This window comes from Rhineura floridana, chromosome 2 (assembly GCF_030035675.1).
Source record: "Rhineura floridana isolate rRhiFlo1 chromosome 2, rRhiFlo1.hap2, whole genome shotgun sequence".
In the NCBI taxonomy this organism is placed as follows: domain Eukaryota; kingdom Metazoa; phylum Chordata; class Lepidosauria; order Squamata; family Rhineuridae; genus Rhineura; species Rhineura floridana.
In genome coordinates this window covers 6,693,823-6,721,237 of record NC_084481.1, presented here as the reverse complement: position 1 = coordinate 6,721,237, position 27,415 = coordinate 6,693,823, and the positions used below count along the sequence as shown (strand labels likewise).

The 27,415-nt window shown below is 43.1% G+C and overlaps 1 protein-coding gene across 6 annotated transcripts in view; it reads left to right on the top strand.

Moving 5' to 3' along the window:
• The window catches only part of ERBB4 (erb-b2 receptor tyrosine kinase 4), a 1,247,562-nt gene that overhangs the window by 1,014,891 nt on the left and 205,256 nt on the right, over positions 1-27,415 (top strand). For 4 of the 6 annotated variants that reach the window (XM_061607686.1, XM_061607684.1, XM_061607681.1 and 1 more), the window contains one exon: positions 3,223-3,297. In XM_061607686.1, the coding sequence (XP_061463670.1) occupies positions 3,223-3,297 (75 nt within the window). Of the gene's footprint in view, positions 1-3,053; positions 3,099-3,222; positions 3,298-27,415 lie in introns of all 6 variants that reach the window. The other 2 variants (XM_061607685.1, XM_061607682.1) reach the window with 1 other exon arrangement.

Sequence of the window (27,415 nt, the reverse complement as noted above, 5' to 3'; positions counted from 1 at the left end):
AAAATGTCAATATTTTTAAATATTGATAACTCCTTCAAAATAGCTCCTACAGGGTGGATATAAATTAATAACTAAATAAATATTTCATTTAAAAATATTGATATCAATATCAGCTTTTTTTCTGAGGAAAAAATGTGGATCAGTAAAACAAACTCGAATCGATGCCAGCCTGTTAGGTTGATGGAATGCTTTCAAACCAGCACTGGCCAACAGATCCTATTCCTAGCTTCATGGCTTTCTAATAGAAATCTGCCCTTAGGTTTCTTTCCTCCCTATACAAAACAATTGGAAGTAAAATAAGCAATGCTAGGAACGTGATATTTGGTCCACAATAGGAATTGTTGAAATGCTACTCCATGTAAATATTTGTGGCAGATTGACTACTGGAACAAAACTAAGAGAAGTAACATGTCTAAAATGTCCATCAAAAAATTGCAGATGCATTGCCATACCAACCCTATACAGCCCTATAATAAAGTTTGATATTCATCCACTACAGGAATTAAATCAGTTAAACCAGATCAATGACTTCTGAGTAGGGATTCTTGAGGAATTTTACACTGATATACACTAACCTCATCTCTGCTTACCAGCAGACCTATCACCAGAACATGCCATGCTCAAGCAAATGCTAGGCCATGATGCCTAAGTAGGATCCACTGCTGATAACAACAGGTTCAGCCAGGGATCTCCTTCTTGTTTGTCTGACCTTGATCTTGCCACCATTTTTAATTCTTCTGAATGCATTCCTGTATATTAGTACAGCACTGCATTTGAAGGAATTAAAATGGGTAAAATGATTTACCCAGAATGCAATGCTATATGTACAGGGTGAATTCCCAGCCTCAGTTCTCCAGATAGCCCCAGCCACCACCCCATCTGGTAAGTGAGAGGGTGGCCCACAGGGATGAGGGCACTTTGCCCAGCCCCCCCTCAAATGTGCAACTGGCTTTGATTGTCAGACTAATGTACACATCAAAACGTAAGTTATCCACTGCATTTTCCACTTACCCAATATTCCAATGCAGTTCTCAGCTCAAAAACAATATCAAAGTATGTTTTAAAATGTGTACTTTGAGATTAGAAATGCATATTTTGATAGAAAATATTTCCATGTGTATGTGTTTAAATATGGAAATCCTAATGTTCATGTGAATCTCTACCCCCAAAAAGTCAAAATTAATGAGGAAACTGGGGGATTTGAACTTATGGGTAAACACATTCAAAAGTGATATGGATGGGCAGAAACCACTCCCTGCTTCCAGATCCGTGTAAGAGGATTCTCACTGCAGATATCACTGTACCATTTCAGTATAGTGCAATTGTCATTTCTAATGATAAAGGAAGTCTTCTCTCCTTATGCCACCATCCAGCAGAACACCACTTTTCAAGAAAACTAGTTTCATTCAGTTGTGTTTAAGTATTCATCTGTCTCAGTAAAACTGTGCCAGCTGCCCCACTATTCTACATGTCTGTGTCTTCCCAGTATGCTAGTCACTGCAACAGTGATTTTGCCCTGTGTAAGTAGGAGGCCTCTTCTGTCATTACAGCAGTTGCCCAACCAGCCAGAGATGCTGGATGAGATTGGGTATTATGTATTCAAAGCTGTCTTCAACGTATATAGATAGCCTTTGAAACCCTTGTTAGATGTATTGTACTAAATGCATATTTCAAGAAAAAAAAGAATCTCAAGATTTCAAGCATTTTCGCTGTTCTGAGGACAATGACTGTGGGCCACATTCCATCACCTCACAGTGCACTGTGTCCTATCTCCCCTTTATTTGTTTCGATCAGTGAAGGTCCTCAACAGAAGTAAGAATGGAGTTTATTTTATTCTTCCTTTATTCCAAAGTGTATTTCTTTCTAAAGAAAACTAATGCACAAACAAAAGAAGGCTTCTAAGCATTTGAATCAAAAGGTTTTGTCGACTTGGACAACAGGTGAGGTCCCAAAGAACAATACAACCATGTCCTGCTTGCTTTTCATAGGCCTGTGAGAATTCGTGTAGCAGAGACGCAACAGAGGTGCCAAGAGAAGAGATTCCTTTATGTGCCAGCCAGACAGGCAGGCAGCAAGCTCTCTAGGTGGCTAATGGACTTTCAGACATCTAATTTGAAGAAGGCCTTTTTTATAGTTGAAGAAAGTCTCCAGCTTCTTTTGATGTGCTACAGAAAGGAAACTGAAGAAGTTTGCAGCTTCTTTCAGTATCAGCACAGTTTTATGGGAACTGCAGAGAGTCCCATGTCAAGAAGAAACGATGCAAGTAGATCTGTGGCTGGATGACGTACAAACACTTGAAGCCCAAGACGGCTGAAATACCATATGCCTATTTGAATTTTCCTCTTTTTTTAAATACCCCAAATGGTGTTTAAATCCATACCTTACATTCTAGACGCAGCTTTATTTTCATGCCTGCTATAATTACCTAATCCTAATTTCTTTAGGATGTGATCACTTATTAAGATAACAGCAGCCTTTTTTCCTGTATAAAAGTTTATGCAAAAAATAAAAACGGTAATTTTGTAAACAGTTAATATGATATAATGTAGAAAGAACAAGAAATCTGCCAGATACTTTGTCCATTCGTTGCCCATTCCCACTCAGATTGGTATTTAAGACAAGATTTAAAAAATGGATTCACGTGTTGCTTGTTGTCTGTTAACCCACTGCTGCAATCACTAATGACTGTCCATTGATCTGTTGGATTAAGCCACTGCTCCGAGAAAAGAGCATCAGTTGGTCCCTCACCTTAGCACATGAACTATGTCTTGGGGCATTTCTGTAACACCACAGTGACCTGTGTTGAGGTAAGTAGCTGAAGAATCAAAGTCTATTCAGTCTTGGAACATCATCTCTTCTTTTGTTTCCTGCTGTTCGTAGCTTGTGTTGAAAAATGTCCCAAGCAATGATTTCCTGACAACTGGGTAACTCTGAGAATGATAATGAACCGCCTGGCCCAAGGCAGAATGCAAACTCTTTGTTATTCTGTCCGTACAATGGCTAATGAGTGTTTTCTCTCTTTTTCCTCTCTCTCCCACCTGGATTTGCTGCAGGTGCATAGGCCCACGTCTCGAGGACTGCATTGGTTTCATGGATAGGTATTTGCTGAGCACTTGCTCCTCTTGCCACACCTCCCATGTTCCATGTGTGGGCAAAGGCGCTTGTGTGTGCATGGCCCCTGTGAATGGTGAATGATACTTTCTGTTCTGTAATTGCCTGCAGGTGTAGAGGCCCCTCTAGTCATGACTGCATTTACTATCCGTGGACCCGCCAGTCCACTTTACTACAACATGCTAGGTAACATCTGCCATCCCTGCTTTTTGTTCTTCTTCTCCTTTCCTATAATTTATGCAGAACATGTGAATCATGCTAACCAGTTTGGTCACCTGGAAACTGGATAGGTCAGTGTGCAGTATGGTTCTTTGTCTGCAACTCCTCACAAGTTACTCAGAGTGCTTAAGATAACTAAATAAAATGAATTGAAGCACATGAAAATGAACACACACACACAAACCAGATCTTCCCCATAGACTTAAACTGATTCTCCAGAAAACCTAATAGGTTTGTCTGGGAGACTAGTGGTGCCTAAAGGAATCATTAGCCCCCTTAGCAAATTTCAGTAACCAGAATTCTTGAGAGGAGGGGGGCAGTCATGACTGCAAAAACCAATATAATCTGGTTTCCTATTTTAAGAAATCAATTATAAATTGTTTGATTGAAAAATCTAGTTCATCATTTCAGAACAATTAGAACATTTCTTTTTCTTTGAAAAGAATATACATTGTTCACTCACAATGTGTATCCTGCAATTCAAACTGGTTAATATGACCTCCTGGTTCAAGCATTTTCTAATCTAAAACCTAATTGTTAACCCTTTTTTCACATTTGAATCAACATCACCTCATAAAGGATTGTACCTAGTTCTTTCTAGTTTGGCTTTTAGGTAGAAAATCAATATGAATCTCTAGCTGAATGTGTGTTTCTGAAAATGTTTCAGTGTCTTCAGTTTGTTTATTTATTTAACTAATAATTCCAAATGGTTTTGACAGATTTGTGTTACCAAAACAGTAATTTGAGTAAAAATACACATGGTAATTCTGGTAACATATTTTAATCCTGAGTCGAGATCACACAATAGCAAAGTATTGCACAGTATTGCAACAAGAAGCCACACAGATTTGTGTTTTCAGAAGAAATTTCAATCAAATGCATTTCAGCCCTAGGCTGAATTCATTGTGCCACTAAATATTTCCCTCCTGGCCCAGAGAATGTCCTGTTTGGGGAGAGCAGGTAGAGGAAACATGGGGTCAGGGCAGAGGAAAATGGGACACAACAAAGAAATGTCATCTAAAGATTCATCCTCTGGTGTAAAGGTAAAGGTAAAGGTGTCCCCGCACTTGTAGCGCGAGTTGCTTCTGACTCTTAGGGTGCCGTCTTGTGACGTTTACTAGGCAGACCGTATATATGGGGTGGGATTGCCAGTTCCTTCCCCGGCCTTTCTTTACCCCCCAGCATATGCCGGGTACTCATTTTACCAACCACGGATGGATGGAAGGCTGAGTGGACCTCGACCCCTCTTACTTGAGATTCGACTTCCTCCTTCCGTTGGAATCGAACTCCGGCCGTGAGCAGAGCTTCGGCTGCGTTACCACTGCTTACCACTCTTCACCACAGAGGATCTGTGTGTAGTTGAACATTATTGCTTAGGCTTGTAGTCCTGTACAATTGAGATACATCCTTCTTGACACATCAGTGCTTACCTCTGAGCAAATGTGCTGTAAAACTCCTTGAGGTGTCAAAAAGATTGCTGTTATCACAGACTGCTTTGATCTCTTTGGTTTTCTTGATTTAAGAGGGGGATCCCATGAAGTCCCATTAGATCCCTCTATTGTTAGAATCAGCCAAACCTAATCGCCTGATTAAAGCTTGTAATCACATTATAATTGCACACCAGTGCATACCAACATCTAGATTTGGTGTACACCATGGGCATGAATAATCTCCTAATTGCCTTACTCTCTTGTAACACTAATGAGCCAGATGTTACTTAGTTCTTGCCAGCTGAAAATTCCCTAGCACAGGGCAATTGGCACAGAATGGGATCATCAGCTCTAAAACCCGCATAGGAAGCACATGCCAAGGACAGCAGGAGAGAGCAGGATGCTGTGCCAAAGTTAGTTGGCAGTACTTCTGTGAGCTGGCAGATGCGTTACAGCCCTCTCACTGTTGTTACCCACCCACCTAGCTGCCCCAAGATTTCATATTGCACTTTTCACGGTTGTTTCTGAATGATTGCTTTTCATTGCATTGGAAAAGGGATGTGTTATCACTCATTCTCTGCAAATCATGATGAGAAAATTAGAACTGACTTACGTGGGCATCTTACAATGGTTTAGGCTGGTATTTTCAAATAGCCGGAGTTTCAGTACTCAACCCAACTTCTCTTAACCTCCAGAGAGTTTTGAGTACACACTTTTGTTTGAATGTTCAACTATTGGGAGAATGACTAAAATAAGGAGGAGGTAACAGTGAAAAAACTCTAATTCAACAATTAAAATATTTCCCAATAATTGTTTAAGTTTATGCTGTAGTCTTGAGCATCAGCAGAAATGTTGTGCATACATGTGTGTTGGATTTCAGAGTACATTTTTAATTTAGGAATGTGTATTCTAATTCAAGAGGTTAAGCTAGAACCCAAGCTGTAAACTTGGTCCTTCATGGGGAGTTGTGCTTCATTCAGAACAGGCTGAACACTACTCCTAAGTCAGAAAAAGCGCCTGCCAACATTTCATCTGCCTTTTCTGGATTGAGCTTCGGTTTATTTGGGTCCATGCTTGATTTCAGCCATTGTTTCAGCACCTCCACAGTTTTACCAGAATTTGATGAAAGGGAGAAAAAGATTTGGGTGTTATCAGTATACCAACAACACCTTACTCCAAATACTCAGATGATCTTACTTAACAATTTAATGTAGATGTTAAACAGCAAAAACAACATATACGTCTGCATCATAGCATAGCATAATTGTCGTGAAGCAAAGCAATAGTCCCTGGCACCACCTTCTGGAGATGACCATGCAGATAGGAATGGAGCCACTGGTTTTCAGTGCCCCCAATCTCTGTTTTGGACAATCAACCCAAAGTGATACCAACAATGGTCAATGGTGCTGAAGGCCACTGAGAAGTAAAGGAGAATTAGCTGGATCACACTCCACCTGACCTCCCATCTATTGTGGTAACCATAGCAAATCTAGGCCAGAAACCAGATTAATGTGGATTGAAATAACTGTGTCATCCAAGACTGCCTGGACTTTTGGATGATACCCATTTGCTCATATACCTTGTTCTAAAATGGCATATCGTCAATGGATTGATAGTTGGAGTCACCCACAGGATCTTTTTTAGGAGTGGCCTCAAAGCCACCTCCTTCCAGGCAATTGGCACCAGTTCCTACCATCAGGAGGTATTTTTTATTTCATGAACCTGGACAATTCACTCCTCCTTAACGTTATGAAGTAGTAGGCTCTGCTCACTTTCAAGGACCTTGCCCACATCCTGCTAATGTGAAATGTTGAAGCTGTTTGCTGCAAGAGAACTGGCATTCATTTTTCACATTGCCACAACCCAGAGGCAGGTTGAGTGGCAGCAAAGCCATTGTTACTTGCATCCAGTGATTCAGACAACCAGTTTTACACAGTTAGTATTGCTCAAGACATGCCAGGATAGGGGAGAGCTACAAAAACTGGTTGGGCAGTGGCTTAGTCCTGCATAGGGAAAGATAAAGGAAAAACTAATTGCAAGGCCCATAACAACTTGGATCCTGGATATTTTATGGACTGCTTGACTCATTATATCCCCACCCAATCTCTGAGGTCTTCAAGGGAGTCGCCACTAGTGGTCCCCCATGGCTCAGATGCACAGTTTGTATCCACCATGAGCCGTGCATTCTGTGTAGTGGGCCAAATTTTATGGAACTCCCTTCCAGTTGAGGTCAGACAAGCCCTCTCCCTGTTGAACTTGCAGCACCTACTGAAGTTCAGCTGGCATTTTAACTGAATTCTGATTTTATTGTTTTAACTGATTTTATATGTATTGTATTGAGTTACTAAGACACTGCTTACAGACAATTGTAATGAAGGGGGTATACATTATGTATATTGAAATAAATAAAATGGGGCGGATTAGCCCAGGGGGGGCTGTAGTATATAAAGTCCTTCTGCAACACAAACTATTTCGTCCCCTCTGACCCACTTATATGTGCAGTAAAAGTATCCACACCTCACAATTATGATATGAAAGTTGAATGTATGCATATATAAACTGTCTGCCTTATAACAAGTCAGATCATTGTTCCGCTTGACAAGTATTCTGCAAGTCCTCGGGGAGAGAAAGGTCTTTCTTAGCCCTACTACCTGAGTCTCTTTGTCACTGGAGTTGCCAGGAACTCTACCTAGGACCTTTCACTTTGTTTCTGCTGTATGACTAAGGCATAGCCCAACCCTGTGATATTTGTATAGGCAGTAGCAGCTGGTGGGACAGCTCCATTGCTCTCTCAGCTTCCCAACGCCGTGGGTCACTGTCACTGACTGAGAGGAGGGGGTTTGAGGCGCAGGAAGCTCAGTGTAGCATGGCATGTGGTGGGAGGAGTGTTTGATTGGCTCCACTGCATGACAATGAGTTCACCGCACCTCACACCTCTCCATCTCGGTCAGTGGCAGCAGCCCGTGGTGTTGGAAAGCTGTGAGAACACTGGAGCCTCACTTGTGCCATTCCACCGGCCGCTGCTGTGTACAGATCATAAGTGTCGGGACGTGGAATTGGGGTCCCGTGGATTTAGAGTCAGAAGACGAGGGGGAGGGGAGCCCCCTGTCAGACTTGAGCGAAGGAGAAGGAGAGGAATGTCCAGAGATAGGGTTGCCCAGCAACAGAGATCCTGGGAGCGCCAGAGTCACGGAGCCAACCTTGAAAGTTCACACGCCTCCCCCTCCGCCCAGACCTCCCCTTACACCCATACCGGAGTCGGAATCTTCAGAAGGGGAGGGGCCGGCGCTTCCCCCCTCACCGTGTACTCGACGATGAGTGAAGAGACTAGAAAGGGGGAGGGGGAGACAGGTGGCCCCTGAGGGTGGATTGAGGCGGAGTGAAAGGCTTCGCGCCCGTTTGGGTCCTACTTAAGAGTTGGGCAGGAAAGTGCACTTCGCTCTGTCAACTATCTTTCCATGTCACAGGATCTGTAAGTCAGTGGCGCTTTATGAGAAGGCGCAGCGTTTGTGTGGATGTCACTGTAATAAAAACTGAATTGCTTTCACCCACTGGTCTGGTTCCTCAGTCTCATCCTGGACCTGACAGCTTGACAGAGCCACCTAAATCACTCTCAACGCTCTCTCCACGGGACGAGGACAAGATGTCAAAGGGAGCGGAGGGGGGAACAAATCCCACTTCTGAGACGGAAGAAGTGAGACTCTTGAGGACTAATGTGACTGATTTACAGACGGATGTTCAATCCTTGCTGGCAGCAGTCAAGGCGCTGAAAATGGATAATCAGGCCTTGAAAGCCACGATCGATCGGATGTGAACCGCCCCTCCACCCGCAGCGGTAAAGGTGCCCATTGGATTACCCCCAAAGTATGCGGGACAAAGTGATCAGTTGGCAACCTTTGTGGCTCAATGTGAACTATACTTGGATGTCAGGAATGCAGAATTTCCGGGTGATGGGGCTAAAGTGGCATTCGTGATCAGCCTCCTGGAGGGAGAAGCTGCAAAGTGGGTGACTCCTTATCTGGTGAGAAAGGATGCTCTCCTAGGAAGGTACAGAGGATTCATACAAGAAATGACCGAGATGTTTCAAGACCCGCAAAGAGCGGAAACTGTAGCGCGGCAGGTAGGCGCTCTGAAACAAGAAAAAGGAACTGTTTCCGAGTATACTAATGCGTTTAAAATTTTATCCCAAGAGACTGGCTATAATGAGGCAGCCCTGATGTTCATGTACCGGAGCGGACGGAACGCGGAGATCCTGGATGAACTGGCCAGGACCGCCCCCCCCCACCGACCTGCCAGAACTTATTCAGCTGTGCCTGCAGATCGATCACCGACTGGAGGGTAGACGCCTGGAGAAGAGACAGGAGGTCCCTAGATACTCCGCCTCGGCGCCTCACAGCAAGAATCCCTCCACTTCGGGAACGACGGGTAGAGCGACCGAAGGGCAGGGGGGGGCAGACCAAGGCTCTCGGAAGAAGAGAAAGAGAGACGACGCCAAGAACGCTTATGTTTCTATTGTTCCAAACCGGGTCATATGGCCAGAGACTGTGGGCTAAAGAAGGGGAAGACGGAGCCGTCGGAAAACTAGAACACCCAGTCCACGTGAAGGCCAGTGGGCTGGGGGCAGCGTTGTACAAAGGCCCCCCGATGACCCAGCCTCCCTCCAAAAGAGTGCTGGTTCTACCTGTGCGGATTACAACTGCCAGAGGAGTGATGTTCAACTCTACTGCCTTAATCGACAGTGGAGCCTCCACCAACTTCATCGACGCAAAGCTGGCCAAGCGTTATGGCATCTCTAGCTGGACACTGGACACCCCCCTTTCCGTGGAGACCATTGACGGGAGACCACTGAAGTCAGGGGGGTGGTAACGCAAGCCACGGAGGAATTGAAGCTTCAAATTCCCGGGCATGAAGAGCTCATCTCACTGTATGTGTCAGATCTTTCAAGCTTTGAGGTGATTCTGGGGATGCCCTGGCTCGCCATGCACGAGCCTAAAATAAGTTGGAAGGAGGCGGTGGTGTGGTTCACATCTCAGTACTGTCAGGAGAACTGCCAACCAGAAGGAATCAAGAACACCTTAGCGGGAGCCATACAAGAGGGCACGCCAGCGATGCTCCCTCCGAAGTATGAGGAATTCCAAGATGTGTTTGACGAAAAGGAAACGGAAACCTTACTCCCCCACCGTCCTTACGACTGTACGATCGATCTTGTGCCAGGGGCCAGCATACCGTCGGGAAGGATTTACTCGCTCACAGAGACTGAAAGGGTGGCTCTGAAAGAGTTCTTGGAAAAGAACCTGAAGTGAGGATTCATTCGCCCGTCACAGTCTCCGGCTGGGGCACCTTTGTTGTTCATGAAGAAGAAGGGGGGGGGAGCTCAGGCCGTGTAATGATTACCGCGCACTGAATCAGATCACCACCCCTAACAGCTACCCACTGCCTTTAATCTCAGAGTTGCTAGATCGGCTACGTTCAGCCAAGATTTTCACAAAGTTGGACTTGTGGAGAGCCTACAATCTGATCAGAATGAAGGAGGGACATGAATGGAAAACGGGGTTCCTCACGTGTTACGGTCAATTTGAATACCTTGTCATGCCGTTCGGGCTTTCGGAAAGTCCAGGAATTTTCAAAAAATTCATGAACGATGTATTTAGAGACTTACTGGACACGTATGTAATCTGTTACTTAGATGATATCCTGGTGTTTTCGGAGAATCAAGAGGATCACGACTGACACGTAAGAACCGTGTTAAAGAGACTGAGAGAAAACCACCTGTATGCTAAGTTGGAGAAATGTGGGTTTGACCTCGAGTCTTTGGACTTCCTGGGGTATCGAATCTCAGCGGGAGGAGTGGAGATGGACCCAGGGAAAGTGAGTTGCATAAAGGACTGGGGGCAACCCGTCACGAAAAAGGATGTGCAACGGTTTCTAGGGTTTGCTAACTTCTACAGGAAATTCATCCCGGGGTTTTCCAAACTAACGGCTCCCCTGACCGACTGTTTAAGGGGAAAGAAAAAGTTCCAATGGACAGAGCACGCTACAAAGGCTTTTGAGGAGTTAAAAGAGAAATTCGCTACCGAACCCATTTTGCGCTTCGCTGATCCGAACCGTCCCTTCATAGTGGAAGCTGATGCCTCGGACTTTGCCATCGGGGGGGTTTGCTACAAGGAGATCCCGAGGGAAAGGAGTTGTACCCCTGCACATACTTCTCTAGAAAGTTAAAGCCTGCAGAGAAGAACTACACGGTCTGGGAGAAGGAGTTACTGGCCATTAAGGACTCTTTCGAGAACTGGAGGCAGTATTTGGAGGGAGCCTCCCATCAAATTGAAGTGCGTTCTGACCACAAGAACCTGGAAAGTCTGCAAATGGCCAGGAAGCTGAACCAGAGGCAGATCAGATGGTCCCAGTTCTTCGCCAGGTTCAACTTCAGGATTACGTATCACGCCCAAGCCAAGAATCAGAGAGCCGACGCCTTGTCCAGGCAGCCGCAATTTAAGGAGAGTGAGCCCCAGGACCAGCCACAGTACGTGATCCCGCTGGAGAAATTAACACTAGGATCATGCCAACCTTCATGGGAGGAAGAGCTCAAAAGAGCGCAACGGGAAGGGACGGGCATGCAGCAGTACATTCACGAGGCGGGGCAGGATCCAGACTCAGAGGTGAATTTCTACTGGCGAGATGGGTTGTTGTGGTTTAAAACGGCCAGGGTCGTGCCAGAGGGAGACTTAAGACTCAAAATTCTACGCCAGTGCCATGACTCTGTCACTGCAGGACACTTCGGGATTTACAAAACCATTCAGAATATAGCTAAAGACTTTTGGTGGCCGAAGATGCGCTGGGACGTTGAGGGCTATGTGAAATCCTGTTCGGTTTGTATGCGAGCTAAACATCAAACGGGAGAACCGGCAGGGCTGTTACAACCGTTAAAGGTCCCCAGTGAGCCTTGGAAGGACCTTTCCATGGACTTTATAACTGATCTACCAAAGTCACAAGGGATGACTGCCGTTCTAGTCGTGGTAGATCTACTTACCAAGATGGCACATTTTCTCCCTTGCCCGGGGCCCTTAGAAGCGAAAGAAACGGCCAAATTATTCATCAAGGAGGTTTACCGGTTGCATGGATTGCCCAACAGTGTAGTCTCGGACCGAGGGACTCAGTTTACGGCTAAGTTTTGGAGGGCGCTCTGGAAGCAGCTGCAGACGGAGTTAAAACTGTCGTCTGCCCATCACCCCCAGACAGACGGTCAGACGGAACGCTTGAATGCCGTTTTGGAGAAATATTTACGCTGTTACGTTTCTTACCAACTAACTGACTGGACTTCGTATTTACATTTTGCAGAGTTTGCCTACAACAACGCCTTACACTCCAGCACTCAGCAAACCCCGTTCTTTGCAAATTATGGATTTCATCCTAAAGCCTTTCCTAGCAGTTCAGAGGGAGTGTTGGTGCCCGCCGCTGAAGAATTTCTACAGGAGTTACAAGCCATCCAACAGAACCTGAAACAACAACTGGACGAAGCCAAGACGGAGTACAAGCGAGTTGCCGATTTGCACTGGAGAGAAGCCCCCCCCTTCAAGCAGGAGACCAGGTATGGTTGTCCACTCGATTCCTCCCAATGCCAGGCAAATGCAGAAAACTGCAAGATAAGAGGGTGGGGCCTTTTGAAATAGAGACTCAAATTAATCTGGTGGCGTACCGGCTGAAGTTACCGGATTCATTCAAAGTACACCCTGTGTTTCATCCATCTCTGCTCACCAAAGCAGCTCCCCCCAGTGAGTTGCAGCCAGTGGAACCTCCAGGGGCTCCGATCAGGGTAAATGAGCAGACGGAGTACGAAGTTGAGGACATCTTGGACTCCCGAATAAGATGCAAGAAATTGCAGTATTTGATCCATTGGAAAGGGTACGGGTCTGCAGATAGGAGTTGGGAAAATGAAGTTGATGTGCACGCTCCGAGTTAGTGAAACGGTTTCATGAGTCCCAAGCCAGTTAGAGGGGGGGGCTCAGCCTGGAAGAGGGGATGATGTCGGGATGCGGAATTGGGGTCCCGTGGATTTAGAGTCAGAAGACGAGGGGGAGGGGAGCCCCCTGTCAGACTTGAGCGAAGGAGAAGGAGAGGAATGTCCAGAGATAGGGTTGCCCAGCAACAGAGATCCTGGGAGCGCCAGAGTCTCGGAGCCAACCTTGAAAGTTCACACGCCTCCCCCTCCGCCCAGACCTCCCCTTACGCCCATACCGGAGTCGGAATCTTCAGAAGGGGAGGGGCCGGCGCTTCCCCCCTCACCGCATACTCAACGACGAGTGAAGAGACAAGAAAGGGGGAGGGGGAGATAGGTGGCCCCTGAGGGTGGATTGAGGCGGAGTGAAAGGCTTCGCGCCCATTTGGGTCCTACTTAAGAGTTGGGCGGGAAAGTGCACTTCGCTCTGTCAACTATCCATGTCGCAGGATCTGTAAGTCAGTGGCGCTTTATGAGAAGGCGCAGCGTTTGTGTGGATGTCACTGTAATAAAAACTGAATTGCTTTCACCCACTGGTCTGGTTCCTCAGTCTCATCCTGGACCTGACAATAAGCAAGTGGTGGCTACATGGCAGCGGCGTCACTAGCAGGAGTGCGGGGGGGTGCGGACCTCCGGTGTGCACCCTCCCAGGGGCATGGATGAGGCGGCTGGGCTTGCGTGCATGCGCACTGAAGGCCAGCCACCCCGTCCATGCCCCTGAGAGGGCGCGCGCCGGAGGGGCACCCAGCCGGAGAAGGCCTCGGAACGCCGGAACGCCTCCCTCACCCCGCCAACGCTGCTCCCAGTCTCACCCGCCTGCCTCCGAGGAGGAGTTGGAGCAGCCTTGCTGGGCAATGGCACGGGGCGGGGCGGCTCTGGGTGTCACCCCCCTCATGGTGACACCCAGGTGTGGGCTGCACCCTCCGCACCCCGGTAGTGACGCCCCTGCTACATGGTACTTTACTGTAAAGCACTTGGAAATCTGTAGCTTGTTTTCTTGATTGTGCTTTTACTGAGCACTAAAATGAGAGACCTTAGACGAGAAGCATGGTACACTCTGTGTGGTACAATATTTAAAACCAAGCAAGCCCATCTCAGATCTCATGATTGTTGTCAGGGAAAACACTGCTAGCATTTCAACTTTCACAGTAAGCATTCAAGGTGTAATTAAGAGCAAAAGAATCCTGTGAACCAAAGGGAACAATTTTCTATTTTCCTGGTAGATGAACAATCATAATATGGCAGATGTAATCAGCAGGAGAAAACAGTGTTTTTAATATTTCCTGGTATAATCTGATGCCTGTATTGATTTACACCCTAAATGAAAGTCCTTCTTATTTCCACATTTCCCCTTTTAACTAACAGGAGCTAATTGGCCAAGTCTTCCCCACTGAGAGATGGTTGCATGAAACAGTGCGCAGATATTAACTCTCTTCATCCTTTTCTTCCAATTGAACAAAAGCACATTTCTCCTTTCGACTCCTCCCTTTACAAATATTGGGCTCTTCTTTTCTGTTGACTGTGTATGCATACAAGAGCTAATTAACGGCAAATCCTTTGTAAAGCAGTGAAACCTTTTCCTCTTTGTGTTTGATACCCCCTTCACAGTATGATTTCATTATAATTTCACAGTAACTCAGCAGCACAGAATACATGATAGGAAAAAGGAAGCTTGCCATTAATAAACTCTGAATGTTCATAGTCAACTTCATTTTTATAACACTCTGCTCTTCTGCATGGATTAAAGTTTTCCATATGTTTTGAATATTTATAGGATAATTATATACATAATCCTGTAAAAGTAAGAGGGTGGAGAGAGAAAAAAGGCCCGTGAAATTTACTTAAAGTGAGAGTAAAATTTATTCTTCAGTATAAACTAAAAAGTTGTCTTTGGATTGCTAATGTGGACTATGCAAAAAAGACTTTTCCAACAAAGGCCTTTGACAAGAACAACATCTACAGTACAGGAAGAGTTAGCGTAGCTCAGTCGTACCCAAATTGTTCTGAGGAAGAGACTGTAGCTCTGTGATAAAGCCCCTGCTATGCAGGCAGAAGGTCTTGGCTTCTATCCCTGGCATCTCCAGTTAAAAGGATCAAGTAGCAGGTGTTGCAATAGACCCCAGAGAGCCACCACCAGTCAGAGCAGACAATACTAGGCTAGATGTACTTATTGTTGTATTGTATTTATTATGATATATTTTTAACTGAAGTGTACGTCGCCTAGAGTGGCCATCGGCCAGATAGGCGACTTATAAATTAAAATTATTATTATTATTATAGATGGACCAACAGTCTGACCTGACCTTCAGGCAGCATCCCATGTGCTGTGGTCAAGAGTGAGCTGAAACAGAACTGTTAGAATGCAGTAAGAAATAAATTAAATAAGGAAAGACTCCTGTGAGTGGCTAGTTGCAAAGGACAGTGCCCACTGTATCTCTGTATGGTTCACTGCTCTGGCTTTCCCTCCTTCCCGTCAGCTTTTGCTGTGGACTTTGCCAACTCTCTGCATTAGGTTTGTGATTGAATCAGGTAGACATGGTGCAACAGAATTATATTGCAGAATGGAATTATTGGATCATTTAACCATTCCCAATGTAGAATTATGCAGCAGAATAGAAAGCCCACCTGTTCATCCCATTCCACCTAGAGCAACAACTCATACAGAAAGATGGGCATGACACAGGGTAGGTAATGTTTACATTTATGCGTTATATTGGATCTTGTTGGATGCAGTGTCCCTCCTGGCTTAAGAAGCCATAGCACTGGGACATATGATCCCCCTTGGCCCTCCCCTTTGAGTTCTTGCTTTTGATCCTGGTCTGTTCCCTGCAGTTACCCGTTATGTCTGAAAAGGAGAACAGATTTTAATGTGAGTTTACCACCCAGGATCTTAAAACAGGATCAGTCTCGTTGGCCTCATTCAGACATAATGCTACCAGGTGTTGGGAACCTATGGCCCTCCAGATGTTGCTAAACAACAATTCCCACCATCCATAGCCATTGGCAGTGCTTGCTGGGGTTGATGGGAGTTGTAGTTCAACAACATCTAGAAGGCCAAAGATTCTACACACCTGTGCTAAACCATAGCATTCACATCAAATCCTCCCTCTCCTCTCCTCTAGTGTGGCTGTGAGGAGGAGACTGGAAGCATTGGTTCCAGTTTTCAACTACTGTTAGTTTTAAAATTAACAGTTCCTACTGGGAAGGATGGCGGGATGCAAATCTAATAAATAAATAAGTAAAGTATGGCTTATCTGATCAAGTGTGGATTGTAAACCACGGTTTGAATTTGGCTTAGTTAAATCATAGTTAAAACTAGCCACAAAGTTTGCCCCAATTTAGACATAAAAACAAACTGCAATTTCTTGAAAACAGGAAGCAAATGCTTCCAATCTCACAGTTATGCCAGAGGAGGAAAGGAAGGGGGAGCGTACACCCAGACTCATTCCCATAGTGCTAAACTGTGGTTCAGTATTACTATGCAACTATTACCTGGAGAAGCCCAGCTGATGTGATCAAGTGATCATTTCCTTGTTCTTAGTTGATTAGCCCAATGTGTCACCTGACTAAATATTCTGAGGCATCAAAAGAGTTTCTGAAATGAAAAACTGGATCTTCATTTCTGTTGCAAACCCTCGTTTGGTGCTAGATGGTAGCCTGATCCTCTTGTTTTGAAAAGGTCAAGTATAACTTTATTGACTTGTTAGGAATTGTTTCAGGGAAGAAAACAACTTTCTGAACTTTCATTGTGCATTTTTAATACTGTCCCTTTTAAGTGGAGACCTTCAAAGATCTACTTGCTAAAATTAGAAACTTTAAAACACTGGATAGCTGCAATAACTATATTCTTTCAAGTAAGGAGATGTTAGTCTTCATTTGAAAAAAAATAGCTTATTTCCCATATCTACAAATATAATGTCTTTCTTCACCATAGGATGACCTCCATTCCTCAAATCTAAGCTTTTTAGACCTTCACATTCCTGGGTGAAAACAACTTAGGGACCTCATAGATTAGCTGTGAGGAACCCCTGAGTGGTTTCCCCCAAATGCCTACCTACCACATACTTGACTTTCTTGGCATAGATGTGTGAGTGGGTTGTTGACTGAGAACATATGCTTGAATTATGGGAGCAGCTGCAGAGTGTGGAGACTGTGATTTGAGGGTATGCTGGAACAGCAAGTCTCAATATATATCAGTTGACAGAGTTTGTGTGTGTGATTTGTAGACCTGTGTACAGACCCCCCAATCCAATGCATGGCTCTTATTTGTAAATACAGATTTGGATCCACTCTGACTTGATCCGGCTCTGAATCACAATCCAGATATTACACATTTCTGGAAATCCCATTGACTTACATTGCAAAACCAAAATGGCCATAACCTAGTTTTGTTTTGTTTTGTTTTTTACCTAGGGACATGAAATTTGGAGACATGGTAGCTGCTATATAGTAGCTGCTATATAGGGGATTAACCATGCCAACTTTCACGTGGATAGCTCCAGGGTTTTCATAGTAACCATCTTTAAAGTTTGCTTTTTCCAAAAGTTGACTGCTCAGTCAGGCCAATTCTCAATTATCTTGTGTTTCCCCTGTTCCTTTCTTCAGTATTTTTTTTTTAATTGAGGATTTTTAAAAATTGATTTGCAATACTAGACATGAGTAGGTAGCATTAGGCAGACATGGGCCATGCACCATGGAGGTAATATTGTGCACATAGAGACATAAAATTTGGGAATTAATCCTGCCAAATTTTAGGTGGATAACTCCAGAGATTATCATGCTAGCTACCTTTAAAGTTTGCTTTTTCCAATAAAGTTTTATTTAAAGAAAGACCTTGTCATATCAGAGGCAGGTTGCCAACAGCAGTAGTGAGTGAAGGAAAAATAAAAATATTATTTAATATTAATAATATTCACTGTGGTTAGCAATTGGAAATGATGATGATAATGAAGATTATGATGATGATTTTTAACTCAGAATGCTGGCTAATATGCCCACAGGTGTGGCTGGCTGATAACAACAACAATAATAATATGTATGACCACACAAGCTTCCTATTGTTTGCGGGTAGCAACTGGAAAATAACAATACTGAATTCAGAAATCTGTGGCTAAATATGCTCACAAGGTTTAATAATAAGCCTTAGCAATGGGAATAGAATAAAATTAAAAATCACACAGACAACAAACATTTTTAATATATATATATATTGCTCTCTGCTCTTTGACACCTCAGTATGATGGAGGAGGTTTTCTCTGGACAGAATGGAGGCTCGGTGGATGTTGCAATTGATAATATGTGGAGAATATCCTCTTCGAAGAAGGTGTTCTTTAAGTTCACTGATCCTTCTCTGGTATTTATCTTCAGTGTTGCAAATAAGTTTGATTCTCAGAGCTAAGCTATACACAATGTTCTTCTTTATATGCCTAGGATGGCAGGATTTCCAGTTTAAGTAGGTGTGGGCATCAGTGGGTTTGCTGTAGAGATCAGTGGCTATTTTGTTGTTTTCAATGGTGAGAAGGACATCAACAAAAGGGATGTGCGGATTGTCATTTGTACTATTAAATGTAAACTTAATAGAGGGATGGATAGAGTTGGTGTAATTTTTAAATTGTTCCAAACTCTCTTTACCATTTGTCCAGACCATAAAGATGTCGTCAGTGTATCGCCACCATATAAGTGGTTTGTTGAGTGCCTTTTTGAGGATCTCCTGTTCCATGTTAGCAGCTGATGAAGGCGGAAGCTGAAACGTTTCGTTAATATAATAAAAACCTCTGTTTGGTTAATCACAATTACATTTATATATATTTTAGGTGATTAACGGAATCCTTATAGGGATCCAGAGCAAGCTTGAGTGAAGTTCTGTTTGTTGCTTTCAAAACTCTCTCTCTGTGTGTGTGTGTGTGTGTGTGTGTGTGTGTGTGTGTGTGTGTGAGAGAGAGAGAGAGAGAGAGAGAGAGAGAGAGAGAGAGAGAGAGAGAGAGAACGTAATTGGGATTAACCAAACAGAGGTTTTTATTGTATTAACAAAACGTTTCAGCTTCCGCCTTCATCAGCTGCTAACACACAAATGTTGTTACCACGGTGGCAGTTATAGAGCTTTGAGGATGGAATGCTCAGAGGGGCTTCCTTGGCAGAAGCTAAGTAGCGGTGGTACTGTCCTCCAGGTTCAGGCCATGTGGTGCCAATGTGTCCAGAGAGTAAATCCAAAAATTCTCCCTTTTAGTCAATGCTGCTGGATCTGCTGGCATCTCTATTGCTGTAATGGAAAAGTCCAGCAGGCTGTGACCCTCGATGTTAAAATGCTTTGCAACTGGTTGCTCCACTTTTTTTGTCAAGATTGCCGACTTGTGGTTCCTGAAGTGCGTGCGTAGGTCAGTTGTGGTTTTTCCTACGTATTGGATATGACATCCTGGTCTTTTGCACTCGACGATGTAAACTATATTGCAGGACCTGCAGGTGATGTTCTGTTTGATGTAATATGTCCTGCCTGTCCTAGTGCTTGTAAAAGTGGCTGTCTCCCTGAAGTACACACAGGTGATACAGCGTTTGGAGTGACAAGGATGAGACCCTGGATTGGTGATAGGTGGCTTAAGCACAGATCTCACCTACAGTCTGCGCAAATTAGGAGGTTGGCGAAATGCTATAACAGGAGGCCTGCTGATGGCTGTAGTAAGATGTTCAGAGTTTGCCAGCAATGGGTAGCTCTCCTTGATTGCTCGGTGATAGGAGATGCTGGATGGAAATCTACCACAAATGGAATCTGTTGCTCTCTGCTCTTCGACACCTCAGTATGATGGAGGAGGTTTTCTCTGGACAGAATGGAGGCTCGGTGGATGTTGCAATTGATAATATGTGGAGAATATCCTCTTCGAAGAAGGTGTTCTTTAAGTTCACTGATCCTTCTCTGGTATCTTCAGTGTTGCAAATAAGTTTGATTCTCAGAGCTAAGCTATACACAATGTTCTTTATATGCCTAGGATGGCAGGATTTCCAGTTTAAGTAGGTGTGGGCATCAGTGGGTTTGCTGTAGAGATCAGTGGCTATTTTGTTGTTTTCAATGGTAAGAAGGACATCCAGAAAAGGGATGTGCGGATTTTCATTTGTACTATTTATATAGTATAAAAGGTAAAGGTGTCCCCGCACTTACAATGCGAGTCGTTTCCAACTCTTAGGGTGACGTCTTGCGACGTTTACTAGGCAGACCGTATATACGGGGTGGGATTGCCAGTTCCTTCCCTGGTCTTTCTTTACCCCCCAGCATAGGCCGGGTACTCATTTTACGGACCACAGATGGATGGAAGGCTGAGTGGACCTCGACCCCTTTTACCGGAGATTCGACTTCCTCCTTCCGTTGGAATCGAACTCCGGTCGGAGTGGGATTGATTGGGAAAGAACAGAAAACAAACACAAGATGAACAAATGCCACCCAACCCCCAGCAAACATTTCTAAGAGGCAAAACTTACAAAAGATTTCTGCATTTTAAGACTTCACTCCCTTTCAAGCACTATGATTGAAGAGTGTTGGGTGGGGTGATAGCATTCTAGACTTCCTCCTTCTCTCCCCACCCTGGCATTCTCCTTTTATGGTGTTGTAATTGCTCCATGTTAGAGACACCCTTCTTGGGTTCATTAGAGTCTGTTTTGCACTACAGATCTGTACAAAACTCTATAAATCAATTTGGGACTAGCTGATCCACTCTGTAGAGATTTGCAGGTGCTTCAATCCAATCTAGGCAGGATACAAATCAGCCCAAACCAGTTTATGATTTGTACAAATCCAGTGCACAGCTCTAGTGATTTGAGTGTGTTTTCACTAAATGGAATGTATTTTTAGCTGTAATTGTGTTTATTGTTGTACAGTGATACCACAGTTAACAAATCCTCCCGGAAAGAAGCTCCTTTTAACAAAGTCTTTTTTTGGGTGCAGGGGACATGGGGGAGCGCATAGTCAGGATGCAGCTCCTTGTCTGCTGTATTGTGGCTGCTGTAGGGATGGGCAAGAATTTCTATTCAGTTTGCATTTCAAGCTGAATTTATCAAATTTGCACTTTCCAAAACAATATGAGAACCGAAACACAGCCATCCTTCGAAATTCACACTTATTTGAATTCTGTGATGCAGTTCACCAACCAAATAATGCTTACAAGAATGCATATATTCGGAGACATGTTCATAAAAATGAATATATGAGTGAAAATAACATGCAAAAATGCATTATGCAATGAGAAATGACTTGCAAAAATGTGAACATTAGTCTAAACTCCGTACAAAAATTTGTTTAGTAGGAGAAATTTGCACTAAAATGCTGGAAAGGAGAAACAGAGAATTGAAATTGACAGATATTTCCATCCCTAGGCTGCTGCAGACAGTTCTTTCATGCATGGCTGGAATGGCACTCCTTACCAGGTGGCGCAGATACCTCAGCAGTAAACAGTGCTTTGGGCGCCCTGCAAACACTGTTTACTGCAAACACATCTGCTTGAGTATAGGGGAGGATGGCACAGAGAGAGAGCAAACACAGGATGGTGGCAGTGGCTGCCCCTTGCCTGCCTGCTCAAGTGTACAGAGAGGAGAACTGTGCTCAGAGCTTTAGACTGCTATAGCAAGATGCTGCTTGATAAAAGAAAAAAGGCAAGCAGGCATGCATTTTGGAAGAGGCCTTCAAGTGGTCTGTATGCAACGCTTACCTGACCTGGTTGTTTCATTTCAGATATGTGCGTTGTCAGATTTGAACAAAACGTTTGCTGAAATATGTTGAACTGCTCTTCTTTGTTCTGGTGTAAGAACTTATCCCTAGTCTTTCCATGTTATTCCTATCTCTGGTACCAACATTTCTGTTAAGTAATGTCCAGGAATACATGTACTTCATTAAGTGAAGCGTTAGGTATAGGGAGCTGGGAATTTGATTGGATTGGATTGGTTTAATTGTAGGAATGATTTGGTGTATGGTGGTTGGGAACAGTGAGCAGATTTTTCTTTGCCTAGTTGTCAGTTATGTTATTTTAAAGTGTGGAATTTCTACTTTTTAGTGAATTTTCATCTACAATATTGCATTTTATTATGTTCAGAGGATATTGTGTCTAGCTGTTCATGATGTTTTACGTGGTATTTTCCTTGTATTCTTGTAGCTCATTTTTATGTGTAATGTTTACACTGATGTTAAAAAGTTGATACTTTATGTAAAATTGAGTTTTACGGAATGAAGAAATGTTCCAGTATTTTTTGTATTCGTTATTTATTTAAAAGGTCTGAACTCACATTGTAAAACGCTTGGCGATTTGTTTAAGTGAAAGCTGTGTATAAATTGTCCAAATAAATAAATATGTGACATCAGGTATGGGTCAGATAAAGATGCAGCTGCAAAGGAACAAATGGGAGCCTTAAGTGCACCCCTGATTGTTTCTTGTCAACTGGGACTTGCATTTTAAATTCAGCACCAAACGTGACCCCACTGGGTTTGGCTGTGCTCTAGCGTTCCTGACCAGAAACCCCCAAGGGTGGCCAATCCCTGCCAAAAGTGGGGGTTGCAATCAGCGCTGATTAACTGATATGCACTCACTGTAACCCCTCATGGAATTGGCTGCAGAGATCTTTCTTCATGGGCTCCATTGTTCCTTTGCAGCTCAGCTTGAATTCAAGGACTTCCTTTGCCCACTAGGTTTGAAATCAAACCACACAGGCAAAGTTACATAGCTAATGCTTCTACCCTGCTGTCAAACTCAGTTTAAATCTTTGTGTCCTTGGAAGTGGGTTTTTTTTCAAGCTACAATGTAGCTTTTATTCCACCACCACTACCACCCCTGGTTACTGTGAATATTTGGCACATATTTATTTATAACTATGAGGCCTTGTATACACTGAACCTATCTTTATACAGCTTCATTCAGCTGTAATTACAAACAGCACCTGAAAGAAGTGCATCATTAGGAGGAGAAAAAACACAAATCTGCAATTTGGGAATATCCCAAGATTCTCTGGTGTCTCATTAATTAATAAGGCCCAAGACCATCAGTAGATGAAATTACATGCTAAGCCTAAATTTCTGCCACTTATGCAGATTTATCACAAGGAAGGCCACTTGTTCTGAAGAGCCCTGCTGTTTATTAAGTTGAGAAACAGAAGCTTTTTCACTACCATGAAAGTTCAGATAAGTTAAGTAACTGATTTCACTGCAGGGTTGACTTGAATGGCCATCGGTGAGCTTGGGATCAGTGGCAGAACTATTATCATTACAAAAACTATAGCATATTTGTCTGTGAACAAATGCTAAATAGATTGTGTGCTTTTAAAGTCAGTGGGGACTGTATTTGCCATATGGTGACTTAACTTGCCGAATACATGTTTTATGCAGTCTGATATCTGAGGCCCAGCTCAGACATTAATCAGGGCACCAAGAGGTTTTTCATGGTGAACAAATGGGCATGCCTGCTCTTCTGTACCATGTTATATGTCATGTGAATGTCTGATCATGCAGACACTTATTTCATGCAGTCCCCTGTTTGTTTAGGGGATGTGTATTAAATTAACCTGCAATTTATGAGTGGATACAGACAAACATTTCAGTGTTCATTTTAATCACACATCTGCCCTAGATCATTTGAAGGGATGATTCAGACACCCCAAGAGATGTTGTCCTGGAGTTGTTTGGCTGTCTGGTAATATTGACCATAATTTAGACCCAACAGGCTGCAATCTAAGTTTAAAACCTTGTGTGTTATACAGTATATAAGCTCATTTGCAATGGAGTTTTAACAAGAAATCACACACTTCCTTTGCACACTGATTTGGTTTTTGGAAAGGCAAGTATCTTGGCAAGGAAGGTGAGGTAGGATCTCAAGAACAAGGCAATGACTTGCGCAAATGAGAATATGCTGCAAAATTATATGCAGGAAGAAACTAAGGAGAGCAATTATAACAGGGAAAGAAAAGATCAGCAATAATGATATAGTCAGGGACATTAATTGCCAGTGCATCAGCAGGAGTAGCAAAGAAGTTGTTCATAATCAGTTTTTCTATGCAAGGAGAGCCAGTGTGGTGTATAGGTTAAGGTGTTGGACTATGACCTGGGAGACCAGGGTTCGAATCCCCACATAGCCATGAAGCTCACTGGGTGACCTTGGGCCAGTCATTGCCTCTCAGCCTCATGAAAACCCCATTCATAGGGTTGCCATAAGTCGGAATCGACTTGAAGGCAGTACATTTACATTTAGTAGTTTGGAGCACTGGAATGGAGCAATGGAATCCAGAGAATCAAATAATGATGCAGTACAATAGCTTAATGAAAAGTAGCTTAATACAGCATAATAATAAAGGTACAGAAAGAACCAGGGATCCAATCCATCTTTAAGAGTCATAGTATTTTGGTAGTTAATGCACATTATGCAAGTCATTGGAATTCTGCAGATACAGAAAAAAAGACAGTGTGTAAGCTTTGCATTAATTTATACCAGACTCTTGACTTTATTTTGCTTCTTTTTCCATAATCAAGAGGGATTTGACAATTATGGTATAACTTGTGTAGGGCATTTACACAGACAGAATAATGCTCTTGTAATATAATAGTGATAACTCCCAAAGTAACATCAAGGCAGGCCTAGGAATAAATACTGTATACCTTCTCTTTTTCTTTTCTTTTTTGGCAGCTACCTTGAATTCTCCTTGATGTTTATGAGCCCAGGAGAAGTTTATTCCCTCACACACTTCTGAAAGTTAGGTTTTACATATTTAGAAACAGCTTGACTGCAAATGTAAATACTGATCCATTCTGGGGCACTTTACTAGAATGCTAATGCATCAAGATATTACAAAGCCAGATTATGGTTTATTGAGAAACTGGGCAGTTACATTTTATGATAGGCTGAGGGGCGTCTTGCTCACTCATTAAAGGGGCATTCACTATTAAGCCTGTGTAGTCAGACTCAGGGCATAGGCAGACATATTATGTTAAGTATGGGAGAAGTGGTCTGAACACGCCTTTACTACCGTGAAAACAAGTGCAGTATGTCTGAGCTGAAACCACTTCCACCACATTTAAAATGTTGGCAGCTCTCTTCATCCTGAGTACATCTTGCTGCTGCCAGGTACATGAATCTATAGCACACTAAGCATACAGCTATTTGTCATCTTTTGTTCCTATGTACTTCCAAAATTCCTCCCATTCAAGTGATTGACTTCAGCAGTGCTCTGAAACTTTTATAGTGAAGACCAACAAAGTAACATGACTTGCCTATGTATGCCTAATTTAGTCTGACCCTGCTGTGACATGAATGTGAACAGAAGATGCACTTTAATTTAGACACTATTTGTATTTTTCGATGCCTAGATCAAAGATGATTTTATGTGCACATTGAAATAATTGCCAGTGTTTTCTATTACTGAAATACAGGCAGAGAGGCTCCTAGATTATCCCCTAATCGCCTTGCAATGCTGGACAGTGCCAATGCCTCATCAGCCATTACTAAAAAAGACTTTGAAATGTGATACGTTGTTGGGCAATGTACAATGTAGCCTCAAACATGACTTTTTTTGAATGAAAGCTGTGAGTAGTTATTGATTCTGTTAGTGGCTAACCAGTTGACTACATTTTCATTGCATGGCATGGCCATTTCATTTCCATCAATATTGCTGTCTACAACATGTTCTTGATTCAGTGCCCCAATTAAATACCAGTGAAAGACACCATCAGATTAATTATACACAGCTATTCATGCGACCTGCTTAATGCCGACCACATCTGACTTACTGCTGAGCACCTAGAATGGATGTCACTATAGCAAACTGACCTCTTGGTGTATAATATGTTTCTGCTCAGTGGGCTACGTGCTTACATTCGTAAAAAGCACATTTTCCATTTAATGCACAAAAATGAACACGGAGAGAACCACAAGCCACTTTGTAGAGTGAAGCATGCCTAGCACAGCCTAACCCAATTTGCAGGGTTTAACAGAGAAGCTTCATGGAGGAAAAGACTCTCTGAAGAAAAGTTAAGGGCACATGTTGCAAATCACCCAATTTGGGTTGGCAGTCAATAGACTTGTTTCTATCCAAGAAGCAGAAATTATTCCTTTCTTTCTTTTTTAGAAAATTGAAAATATGCAGCAAGGGTATGAAGAGAACTGTTTTTTGCTTAGGTTGAACCTTCTTCACCTGAGAGTCCAATCTAGTGGATTTAGCTGTTTTTCCGTCACAGTTAAATCAGTCTATATTAGACAGGACCTGACTTGGCATATTTTAAAAACAGCATTAATTCTTTTAGTGAAATCAGACAAACACTAAATTTAGAAGAGTGTCTGTGAAAGTCTTAGGTTAACTTTTTCTGATTTTCTATGCTACTCTAAGTACAGTTCCCTGGATCTGGATTTTTCACTGAATGTCCACTGAATTTTTGCTTTTCTCACTTTTTCAATCTTTATTTACATACCTGTTACCCTGAAATCCCTGTGATCTAAATCCAGTATGTACTTGTGAGTTTTAGTGACTTTAGAAAGCTTCTTCAATGTAGGCCACACTGCACTGATGCATTGTCTTCACTGGCAATGAGGCATAAGGTGGTGTAATAATTTGTATAGGCCTACTGTACAAATGTGGCAGGATTAGGTTATCATGTCCTGATGTCTTCTGGAGCCAGACTATATTCCAAAAGCAGTTGCAGTAGCAGTTGGCATGGTGAAGCACTGATGCCCATTGACCTCCAATCGGTTAAGTTGCTGCTATTTACTGGAAGTTAGAGAGGGTCGAGGTGGTAGCAAGGGTTGCCATGGTGCAAACCTCACTGATGTCACTGCCTTCCCCCTACCTTGTGGTAAGCAGTAGGAGTGTGATTGACCAGATGTCAGGTGAGCAGTGGCAGCCCACTACACTGTCCACTACTACCCAGAAGTTTCTGGTACCCTTTCATCTGCTTGGGGGAAGTTCTGTCATGAGTAAATGTACAAAAGAGGGTGATTTTTTTCATCATTTTACTGATGAAGAACACTCTTAGAGGTGCTAAGATTTATTCAATCACAAAACATAGCTATAATTCAAATGCATTTTTGAGGAAGGAGGATGAGGGATCTTCAATAACGTTACTGTATGAGGTATATACACATCCCCCCCCCGGTTATAAAACTATTGAGTTTTGTACACAGGTTGGTATACAAATCTCGGCTCCCGAATGACATTCAGAAGCTTTTCAAAATGTCTTAGACTGGTTCAGAAATAAAACAGAATGGGAAAGGTAACCATAAATTGCTATGGAGAAATATGTAGAGGTGTGGTTGTCCTTGTGCTTTCTTGGTCTGTATATTTTTATATTGATTGCTGGGTTGGGCATTTTAATAGTCTGATTGTGAATGGTCCAGCTCTATGCTCCTCTGTTTAGTTAGCTGGCTGAAGTGAAATATGCTCAACTTCAAGTAGGGACTGATAAAATATGTGTGAATCATATACCAAAGAATTATATAACACAATTAAAGCTTCTTTTGCAGAAGGAGTTTCATGAAAATGTTGCTTAGGTATGTTCACAGGAGCCTGTGTTGTAGATACACAAATAAAGATTAATAATTTATTTTCATAAATTCTGTAGCAACCAGGCCTCAAAGCTCAGCCTATTCATATAATATATTACCTGTTTTAATAGAGAATATGGGAGAACAGCTGGTGTCTCCCCTCACAGGCC